An 11,239-nucleotide genomic window follows, 5' to 3' on the forward strand; every position below is an offset into this window, starting at 1 on the left:
ATATATTATATACTACCATTAATTTACTATCTATAATTTAATAGATTAAAGATTAATCTGTCATGTATCTGAAGTATTTTATTAAAAGTTTACCATTAATTAATAAATTATTATAGATTTGGATTCTTTAAAGTGAAATTAAATTTCACTTTAGAGAGTAAAATGTAATCTCTCACCATTAATTTTATAGGTGGGACCAAAAATAAATATGAAAGAAAAACTATTCAAGAGTAGAGATCACATTTTACTCTCTAAAATAAATTCAAACTTTAGAGGATTCAAAGTCAATTATTATATGTATAAAATGAAATTCAAATTTTTAACACTTATTTAAACGGACGAGTGACCTGTCTTGGTTAGCACATATACATATTTAAGGTAAACTAATTAGTTATTTTTGGTATGAAAACGGCGCATTAAGCCCAATCGTAATGTTTAATTAAAAACTGAAAAAATAGTCGTTAAGGAGGAAAAACTAGGCTTGACCAGAAACGAGAAGAAAAAACTAGGCCCAAGATGGAAGTGTAGGAAGCAAACAAACTTAAGAATAAGACTGAACAAAAAACCCCCTAAGAATAAGACCCACTCTCATAATGACTTTGGAGCCCATCAAGTTTCCTCTAAATGTTGTTTTTCATATTTTTTGGTTGCCGGTTTTTGTCATTTTTTGTATAAATGCTTTTCAGCCTAAAACCATTAACAACTAATAACCATGTCCACCCTGACCAAAAAGAGAAAAACTATGTCCAGAATAAAAACGAATTGCCCCTAATAAATTGCTTTTGATTCGGCGGTGTTATAAATGTTCAATAATCATGGCAGAAAATAATATTATGGTTGTGTTGGGTTTGGCCCGTTTAATATCGTAATCGAAACTTTAGGGATAAGCACGGGTAGTGGGTACCCGATTACCTGTCCGAATCCGAACTGAACTAAATAAATTAGTTCTGGAACTAACGGGTAATCTGGTTCAACCCGAACCAAATTGATGATCTTTGTTAGTGATTGGTTCGAGTATCGGTTCTGAGGGTGCGGAACCCGAACCAACCCGCGAATCCGATCATATATTAACTAAATAAAAAAAATAAAAAATATATATATGACTTTTCCATTAAACAAAGATTATTCGCTATTAATATGTTTGGATTTTAAGGATTTTAGTTTTTAATGTATTTGGTGTTTAACATGTTTGGATTATTTCTATTGATGTTACATTTTATTGTATTTGTTGAATTTTTAAGATAAAAATTTGGTTTTTTTTTTTATGAATTTTAAAGTCATTGGGTACCCAATTACCCAAACCGAACCAATACATTCTTAATTAGTTTGGTTTGGTTCGGATATATATACAAAAAATACAAATCTAAATCAAACTGAACAAATTATATTTTGATCGGTTCGATTCTAAATTTACTATAAACCCAAACCAAACCGACATGTGCTCACCCTTACGAAACTTTCGACTTTAAAAATAGTTTCATGAAAATGAGACATTTTAATGAGTTTAACTCGATTAATCTGTGAAATAAAGTGGGTTGATCCGTTTATATATATTTTTTTCAACTTTTAACATCGGGAGTCTAGATACGGGGTTTGTTTAGTTCAGGGTACTTATTTAATTTAAAATTTTGTGAAAACAAACTTAACTACTTTTTTTTTTTTTTTAATTTTAAACACCATCTCACTATACCACCACCACCATAGATAATGCTACCATCGGCATAACAAAACAGCAAATAAAGATAGAGAGTGACACAATAAAAGGAGATAAATAATAACACCATTTATTGAAGGTGTAGTAAGAGTAGCTAAAGATTGTGTAAGTTTAAAGAAAACATAGAAAAGAAAGATAGAGATGTTACTTGAATCAAATAATGACAAAATTCAATTAACTATGAAGCATGACAAACCTTATATACAACCTTAGATATAATGAGTTAAGCTTAACTAATTTGTTAGGTTTTGCACATATTATATTAGTATACACATGCATAGCAGTTGATAAAATTCTACTCTAACCACCTTGTGATAAATATCTCCACACTAGCTAACTAATTCAACTACTTAGCAACTAAATGGTTAGTTTTTTAGTCTCTTAACTCACATGTCAAGTAACACCTTCTCTCAAGTTAGGAGTATAAATGTCTAGTAGTTCTAACTTACCGTAGATAGTGGAAAAAGTTCCTGGTGCAAGCGGCTTTATCGATAGGTCTGCTAGTTGTTCATGAGTCGAGATAGGAAGTAAGTGGATAAGTTTTTCCATCAACTTGTCTCTTACCACATGACAATCAACCTCAATATGCTTTGTTCATTTGTGAAAAACTGGATTGTGAGCAATGTGAATGGCTGCTTGGTTGTCACAGTATAGACTTATAAGTTTCTCCAGCTCAAAACCCAAGACTCTTAGGACTTTCTTTAACCAAATTGCTTCTCTAGTAGCTGAGGCCAATGCTCGATATTCTGCTTTAGCAGAATATGATGCCACGGTCCTTTGTTTCTTACTTTTCCATGAAACAATCAAATTCCCAATATAAAAGTAGTAGGCAGAGATGGATCTTTGTGAATCAGGGTATGCCACCCAATCAAAGTCAATAAAGCCTGACACTAGCAGATCAGACTTGGACGGGAAGAACAACCCAGTTGCAGGAGCCATCTTGATGTATCTTAGAACCCTATATGCTATCTTGAGGTGCAAAGTAGTTGGTTTCTCAAGAAATTGGCTGAGCTTGCCAATTGCAAAACTGATTTCTGGCCTTGTGTTAGCCAGATAAATAAGTTTGCCGATTAGCTTCTTATACGCGATGTTGTCAAGTAGTAACCCCTCCCTCCCCCCCTCCCCCCAATCTTTTGTCAACTAAGTGCCATAATCCATTGGGGTTGAAGCTGGTTTGTGCTGCTCCATTCCAGAATCTTGTAATAAATCCAAAGCATACTTTCGTTGGTATAAAGCAATGCCTTCCCTGCTTCGAGCAACTTCCATCCCTAGGAAGAACTTTAAATCACCAATGCCCTTGATGCACAACTTCTCATGCAACAGTGCCTTAATGAAATTGATTTCACTAATGTCATTCCCTGCCAACGTCACATCATCTATGTAAACCAGTAGTGTAGTAAAGCCACTGCTCTTGTATTTGGTAAACAAGTTGTTATCAGACTTTGATTGGCTGTATCCACTTTCTAATAGAATATATTTTAACATATTGTTCCACTGTTGACTTGCCTATTTCATGCCATAAAGGGACTTCCGTAGCTTGAAAACGTGATTGTGTGGGGCATTCAACCCGGGGGGATGCGCATGTAGACCTCTTCCTCCAACTCACCCTGAAGGAAGGTTGTGTTGACATCAATCTGCTTAAGAAATTAACCAACTTTGGGCAGCAGCCAATGCAAGCACGACGCGAAGTGTGCTGAGCTTTAAAATAGAACTAAATGTATAGAGGTAGTCAATGCCAGATACTTGGGTGAAGCCTTTCACGACTAGTTACGCCTTATGTCTTTCAATGCTTGTTTGAGCTTAAACACCCATTTGCACCCTATGGCTTTCTTGCCAAAAGAAAGAGCTTGGATTTCCCAAGTCTGTAGTTGCTGTAGTGCATCGAGTTCTTCTTTGATGGCACTCCTCCAACAATCATAAGCTATGACATCCTCATAAGACCTCAGTTCTTTGTCAATAGAAATGGCCAGGGAGAAGAATCTATGTGATGTTGAAAGTGCATTATAACATAAGAGGGTACATTTGCTTGGTGGGGCTATGGAAGCACTCATACATTGGAAATCTTTGAGATATGCATGTTTTCTATACTCTATTGTGGACCTTCTTAAAGACACAAGATGTTGAGAGTCAATGGTATGAAGATTATCTATGGATGTATGCTCAGTTGTTTCTCCGTTTAAATCATTATTGATGCATGGATCAATGATGTGTGTGGTGCTTTGTGTTGGTAGAGTGAGTGCAGGAATCTGCTGTTCAGGAAGGTATTCGTGTGTGTGGATGCTGGACTTGTGGTAAAATGTATCAATATGTATCATATGTGAAAGGGACATGCATGGGATGAATCTGTGATGATGTAGAATGTGAATGTGTGTCAACCGTTTTGGGGAAAGAAAAATTTTTTTCATAGAACTTTACATCTCTAGATATAAAAATTTCATTTGAGTGAAGATCTAATAGAACAAAACCTTAATAACTTTCCTAAATCCCAAAAAGGTGCATTTCCTTTCCCTTGGGTCAAGTTTTTTTTCTCCCTGCCATAATGGTATTAGCATATGCTAAACACCCAAAGACTCTCAAATGTGATATAGAGGACAAGGAATAGTGCAAGACTTGGTAGGGTGACTGATTTTTTAAGAAAATAGATGGCAGCCTATTTATCAAGTGAATTGCATGTGCAGTGGCATAATTCCAGAAGCACTTAGGAACGTTTGAGAGAAATAAGAGGGCCCTGGTTATAACAAGAACATGTTAGTATTTTCTTTCAACAATACCATTTTATTGAGGGGTCTCAACACATGTTCTTTGATGAATTATGCCACTGAATGCATAGTAATGTGGCATTAAAAATTCAGATCTATTGTCAGTTTTCACCCTTTTTACAGTTTGATTGAATTATGTTTTAGCTAAGTTGACAAAAGATTTTAATAAGTTTATGGCTTCTGATTTAGCTTTCATAAAATACAACCAAGTGTACCTGGACTTGTTATCCACAATTGTTAAAGAATACTTATGACCTCCTGTGGACAAAATAGACAAAGATTCCCATATATATACATGAATGAGTTCTAGGCAATATGATGCAATCTTATTACTTGCTGTGAATGGCAGCTTTTTTGCTTTGCAAAATGGCAAGTGTTGCAAGATAACATCTCAGTGTTATTACAAGTAGTGAAATTATAAATATTTTGCATTGATTTTAAGCTATTTAATGATGGATGCCCTAACCTACAATGCCAAAGGCTTCTATCCTAAGTGCCTTGATTGCTCATGATGTATGGTACAGAATTTGTATGCAATGAATGTTCCTTATTGAGTGTATAGACGCCTCCAACAACCTCAGCTTTGCCAATCATCCTCGAGGAGCTGCAGTCCTGTATCTCGCACAATTTTTCAAAAAAATTCATGATACAATGTAGTGTGGCTATAAGCTTAGAGACTGAAATTAGCTTGAAATTAAATGAAGGAATGTATAATGCATTTTTTAAATACAATTTTTCGGAAAATACAATAGTTCCAATTATGCTACTTGTAGCGTAAGAACCGTTTAGTGGTTTCACAATAATTGGATCTATTTGTTGATAATCTTGAAAATCATCCAAGGTATATGATACGTGATCTGTAGCACCCGTATCAATTATCCAGGATTTGCACTTTTGTTTTGAAATGTTTAAGGCTTTAACACTTGTTTTGAAATGCAAAACATTCACCAAATTACCTTGATGAGGTGGTGACTACTGTGAAGTCACAATTTGGCTGGTACTATGAATGTTCCTTAGGCAGCATTTGTTTTCGTGGACAGGATACAGAGACAAGGACAATAAATATCTAAAACGTGTTTGAAAAGAGAGACATGGGCATTGAATACTAGGGGTCTAAGTTACCAAATCGGACCGAAAATTACCACAGAATCGAACCGAAATTTATAACAGCCGAAAGAAAAACCGAAAAAATCAGTTTTTTTTTCCAAACTAAACAGAACGGTTTGGTTTGGTTTTTGATTGATTTTGCTGAAACCGAACCGAACCAAATCGAGGAGTGAGTGTTCAGCAGTGCTTGTTTTTACTAGTTTGCCCTTTAACCTAGTAATAAAAGAATCCATCAGTCCAAATCCCTAACTTTCTTCCCCTTTTATGCGCAAGCACCCATTCAGTCACTCATGACTCACCCACAACTCACTTCCATCTTCCATTCTTCCTCCTCCGACCTCCATGCCTGAGAGAAGGAGAGCCTGAGGGAGCCAGAGAGTGTCGTCTGCCATCAAGGAAGTCGCCCATCGTCACTCGAAGTCATCACAAGTCGTCCATTCATCTCCATCGCAGGGTCGCCATCACAACAAACCCTAAGCCGAGCAGCACTCCAGTCCAGTCCATCGTTGAGCAGCAGTCCGTCGCCGAGCAACACTCCAAACGCCGAGCAGTCCAATTCGAGCCCCCACCTACAAGCTGCAAGTCAACAATGTCTTCTTCCGAGGTTAGAATTTGATTTTCAAATTTTTATTGTTGATTAAAGGCAAATATATTAGTTAAATTCACAAATTAATATATCTCTGTCTCTAGAATCTGTACATTGAAAGTGTCTCTTACATTTTCAAAATAAATCAACTTTAAATAAATTAACCAATTTAATTTGTTATCAACTTATCAATTGTCATAGTTTATAAACAAGTATATTATCCTGCAGAACTTACATCCTAAACAATTAATTACATTGAATATTTTTTTTTGAATAAAATGACTATACCTATTGTTGTTGCTGGTCTGTTGTTAATTAGGAAGATGAGTTTGATTAAAATTATTGTTCCTAATTGTTGTTGCTGGTTTGTTGTTAATTAGGAAGATGAGTTTGACTAAAATTATTATTCCCAATTGTTGTTGCTAGTCTATTGTTAATTAGGAAGATGAGTTTGACTAAAATTATTGTTCCTATTGTTGTTCCTTTTACTCTCAAAGCTACACATATATGCTTTAATTTATAGGGGAGACATGGTCCAAAGAATAATTTATTGTTGTTGTTCTTGATGCTGTTGCTGGAAACAATATAATTTTGTTGCTGCTGCTGGAATGTTGGAAACAAAGTATATTCACAATTTGTTATTTTGTTTCATAATTTGTTATTTAGTATGTTTCACAATTTGTTGTTGTTGCATAAATGTTGGAAACAATATTTTTGAACAAGTTTGAATGCTGACTTTGTTGCTGGAAATAATATTTTTGGTGCTATTGATGACTTTGAATGCTGATTTTTCAATAAAATTGCTGTATTTTGTTGTTCATTGTTATGTTTATATATATGCACCCAACAAACCATGAACAATCCAATATTTTGAAGTTCCTTTCATAGTTTATGTTTATAATTTATAACCTATATTATGTTTATGTTTATAATCTATATTGATGATTTTGTTTTGTTTTTGTAGAAATCGCACCAACTGGAGAAGATGATGATGAATTTGGTGTGGATTTAGATTAAGCATGGTGACTGTTTTGGTTTTTATTTGGTTTAAAGTGGTTGTCTCGGTTTTTAGTATGTTTTAAAGTGTGTTTGTTTCGTTGTTTGCTAGACATTTTTAATTGTCTTTGTTTTTATTTTTAATTGTTGGGACAAGTTGAACTTGTATTGAATTTGGATGTGATATACTCTTGTTATTTTAGTTTATTGACAGTTTTAAACTTTATTTTATGGTGATTTAAATTCTGATTATTAGGTTTAAAAAACCAAAAAAATCAACCGAACCAAACCACTATTGGTTCGGTTCGGTTTGGTTCGGTTGTCCAGAAAGCAGCAAACTGAACAGTTGGCATCACTGTAGAACCGAACCGATTACACCACTATTGGATACGGTGTCTCCATGACAGTTTTTTTTTCATTTTTGGGTCCACTTTTAAACGAAGGACAATGATAGACACGGGATTTGAGAAGGTGACACGAATTTTTTTATTAATTTTTTTTTTGCTTTTTGTTCGTATATATTTTTTGTTATCCACTGTTACCCCTTCTTATTTTTCCTAATTTGAGCTTCTTCCATGCATCATCGTTCTCATAAAGGTACTATCTTCTCCCTGCCTTTTGATTCTTTATCTCTGCGTTCTTCTTTCTCTCTTTTTTCCTAGATACTCTATTCTTCTTGCAGAATTTCTTACTTGGCTTGCTAATTCCTTCCTTCTTATTGTTTATTCTCTTCTCTACGATGTGCTGCAGGTTTACTCAATGAAAGCTTAATTCACTCTTCTACTTACGTTACTTTGTTCATTCTTACTTTTGTTACTTCAATACCATTTTTACCTTGTTGGTTCATAGACCAATTCTTCTTGTAATCCTCTATACTCCCATATACTCTCATTCTCTATTAAATTAGTTTATACTTGATGCAAAAAATTTGGAATCACATGGATATTTTAGTCATTTCACATAATATTTTAGTGTTATCTATGTCTATCCAAATATAATATAGGACACTACATTAGTGTCTTGTGCATTGTATCCAAACACAATACACAAAAGATAATTTTTAGTGTCTCTGTTCTATTGTCTTTGTCTCAGTGTCATATTCTGTCATGTCCCCAAAAACAAATGTAGCCTTAGTTCATGCATTTGAAGCAATACCAATAAAGCTTCCTTTTATTCTACAGTAAATCCAGAATTGGAAGTCTCAGACTCTCCTAACTGCATACTGAGTTCTCCATTTGCATCCTCAATATCCGTTGTGGCCATTATGTTTACAGCAACTTCTCCATCATTCCTTTGCCTCAAGCATGGTGGAAGGCCATGCTTTTTATAGCATATCTCTATGGCATGTCCCAATTTTCTACAGTGTGAACATTGCATTCTTCCTTGTTGTCTTCCTCGACCATCTTTCCCTCTAGCTTGTTGCCTACCTCCTCTACCCTTTCCTCTCCTTCTATTCTGACTAAAGTCCAGAGTGTTTGAGAAAGTTATAGAGTATGCCACGAGTCTATCAATTGAGATAGGTTCTAAGCTATGTTGCTGTCTTTCTTGCTATGAGAGCATTGAAAAAGCTGTGTGGATATCAGGGAGGGGGTCCATGAGCATGATTTGGCACCTTACAGTCGAATATTGATTGTTCAAACCCCTCAAGAAACGTGTAACTTGATCCTCAGTCTTGTCTTCTCACAACACCTAAATCACACATACAGTCCTTTCCATATTCACATGAAAGAATCATCCTGAAATTCTCTATGTCCTCCCAAATTGATTTCAATTTAGTGAAATAGGTTGTGACACTACAAGAAAACACGTCTATTGCCACGCTTTTAAAGCGTGGCAAAAAGCTGAAAAAAGCGTGGCGATAGCTTTTTGCCACGCTTTTTGACCTACTGCCACGCTTTTTTCAGCCTATTGCCACGCTTTTTGTTTGCCACGCTTTTTTACAAACTGCCACTTGTAAAAGCGTGGCGATAGATAGAGATATGCCACGCTATTAAAGCGTGGCAATAGGGCAGATCTGGCCACGCTTTTAAAGCGTGGCGATAGGTGGAGATACGGCCACGCTTTTAAAGCGTGGCGATAGGTGGAGATACGACCACGCTTTTAAAACGTGGCGATAGGAAGAGATACGGCCACGCTTTTAAAGCGTGGCCAGCCATAGCAAAATATACAGCCATGCTTTAAAAGCGTGGCGAAAGCCTTGTTAAATTAAAAAAAAAATTTCTTTCCTTACTTGATCTTCATTGCTACACAATATAAATTTTCAATCCTTTTTTATTACCAAACCTACAAATATAGTATGCAATTTTTATTACAAGACAAATCAAACAATAATTAGTGAGATATATAATTTACTATAATTGTTTTATACATTAAAAAACTATTACTCAAATACAAAATAAATCTCGAGTTCAAATTCCAAAACTAAAAACCGAAGAAAAATACAGAAACAATACAAGTTAGAACTGCTCATAATATATCAAATTACACTAATAGAGATGATCATCAATCTAAATACTTAGTAAAAGATCAAAATCAACCTAAAACTGCTCCACTTTGTGCATTAAGCGTTCAAGTTATCCATTCCAATACTAGCCTGCAGCAAAATATCAAGAACAAATTGAACCAACAAAAACGATATATATAAAAATATTATAAGAAATAATCTAATTTATGCATGTATTAACAATTCCAAATTAAACCAGGTTCACATTCTACTATAAAAATTCATCAGCATTGTTATGCTAATAGGAATAAAAATTCCAAACACCTTGCACATCTAGTTATCTTTATTATTACAAAAAGTAGTAGGCACCTAATGAGCAGCTTCTACCTAGTATCCATTTACAAATAGTGGCAGTGGTATTCCAAACTCATAGTAAGTGAAAATTAGTGAAGAAAATGGATTGAACTACATTTTGAATCCATAAAGTTCACCATTTTGCCGATTTGCATTTGGCAGATATTGCACTCCCTTGGAAGTAAGGCTTGGAGGTTCTCAACTTCTTCATAGGTTGGTCTCTTATAGTCTACTGTCTATTAATCATTTAGCGAAAAAATTAGATCCTTAGAGAGAGTGAGAGAGAGAGAGAGAGAGAGAGAGAGAGAGAGAGAGAGAGAGATAATAAATTCTCACTATTTTATTTTATTTTATTTAGAAAAAAAAAGACCCATAAGCGAGGATTATCAAATACTGTTAGATTGAACCACAAATAGCCAGAAATTGAATTGAATGCTCACTGATTGGTAAATGCAAATGTAAAAGTACAATACCACGAAACTAAACTATGCTCAAAATACCAAACTAAATTATTGAACAACTATAAAGCAGATGCATTATTTGCTCTTTTTTCAAGCGATAAAATTATTTATTTGCAAAACCAATAAAGCAATAAGGTTGATGCAAAATGCTTAAGGTATACCGGTGAGGGAAAAAATCTGCATCCTATTGAAGAATCCAAGAAAGCAGTGAGATCAAACATGTCTTCAAGTTTGAACTTTATGCCAGTCTCCTCTTCAACCTGTTAGAGGCACAATTAAGCCATAAAGAGAATTGTAGAGAGAGAGAGAGAGAGAGAGAGAGAGAGAGAGAGAGAGAGAGAGAGAGAGAAGCCACACGCAAGAGAGAGAGAGAGAGAGAGAGAGAGAGAGAGAGAGAGAGAGAGAGAGAGAGAGAGAGAGAGAGAGAGAGAGAGAGAAGCCTCACGAACTGCAGTGCCAACGAAATCACCCTTGTCATCATCCAACATTCCAGCAGGCAATTCCAAAATAATTCTTCCAGTAGGAACCCTTGCCTGATAAATAAAAAATAATAAGCATAATATGGAACTCTAGTTAAAATGTTTGAAAAAAAACATAGTTCTCTCTACAAGGATCTAACATCTAAGAACCTGTTCAGTAAGGACAGCATAAGTTTCACCTTCTGATTCCAGAAGTATCAACACAGTCACAGCAGGTCCTCTTGCAAATACAATACCTGGAACCTAATCACGGTTTACTTTATTATATATAAAGAAAGAAATCAGCATCAGGTGCAAGTGCATAGAAATTACAAGCAAAAGAGGAATGATGGATGCCTGA

General features: G+C 35.0%; 2 protein-coding genes across 8 annotated transcripts in view; both read right to left on the reverse strand.

Moving 5' to 3' along the window:
- On the reverse strand, window positions 2,855-4,029 carry LOC107641286. Its single transcript, XM_016344782.1, has 2 exons — window positions 3,486-4,029; window positions 2,855-3,177 (listed from the first exon to the last, which is right to left on the reverse strand). Exons 1-2 carry the CDS (start codon window positions 4,027-4,029, stop codon window positions 2,855-2,857), a joined length of 867 nt encoding a protein of 288 aa, XP_016200268.1.
- LOC107642134 (nudix hydrolase 14, chloroplastic-like) overlaps window positions 9,994-11,239 on the reverse strand; it is an 18,920-nt gene continuing 17,674 nt past the window's right edge. For 4 of the 7 annotated variants that reach the window (XR_001620622.2, XR_001620621.2, XM_016345444.2 and 1 more), the window contains 4 exons: window positions 11,050-11,142; window positions 10,866-10,953; window positions 10,582-10,680; window positions 9,994-10,195 (listed from right to left, as the gene is read on the reverse strand). Coding sequence is in view for 3 of the 7 variants with exons in the window: in XM_016345444.2 (XP_016200930.1) it covers window positions 10,049-10,195; window positions 10,582-10,680; window positions 10,866-10,953; window positions 11,050-11,069 (354 nt within the window). In the remaining 4 variants the exon portion in view is untranslated. Of the gene's footprint in view, window positions 10,196-10,581; window positions 10,681-10,865; window positions 10,954-11,039; window positions 11,157-11,239 lie in introns of those variants that run through there. The other 3 variants (XR_002347463.1, XR_002347464.1, XM_021102979.1) reach the window with 3 other exon arrangements.

Source organism: Arachis ipaensis, chromosome B05 (genome assembly GCF_000816755.2).
Source record: "Arachis ipaensis cultivar K30076 chromosome B05, Araip1.1, whole genome shotgun sequence".
Lineage (NCBI taxonomy): Eukaryota > Viridiplantae > Streptophyta > Magnoliopsida > Fabales > Fabaceae > Arachis > Arachis ipaensis.

Bases quoted from the DNA above. Each gene is read 5' to 3' on its own strand.
- LOC107641286 (XM_016344782.1), bottom strand. From the start codon at position 4,029: ATGATACATATTGATACATTTTACCACAAGTCCAGCATCCACACACAC. The intron at 3,178-3,485 runs GTAACTAGTCGT...ATATTCTATTAG, and splicing joins AGCATTGAAAGACATAAGGC to AAAGTGGATACAGCCAATCA.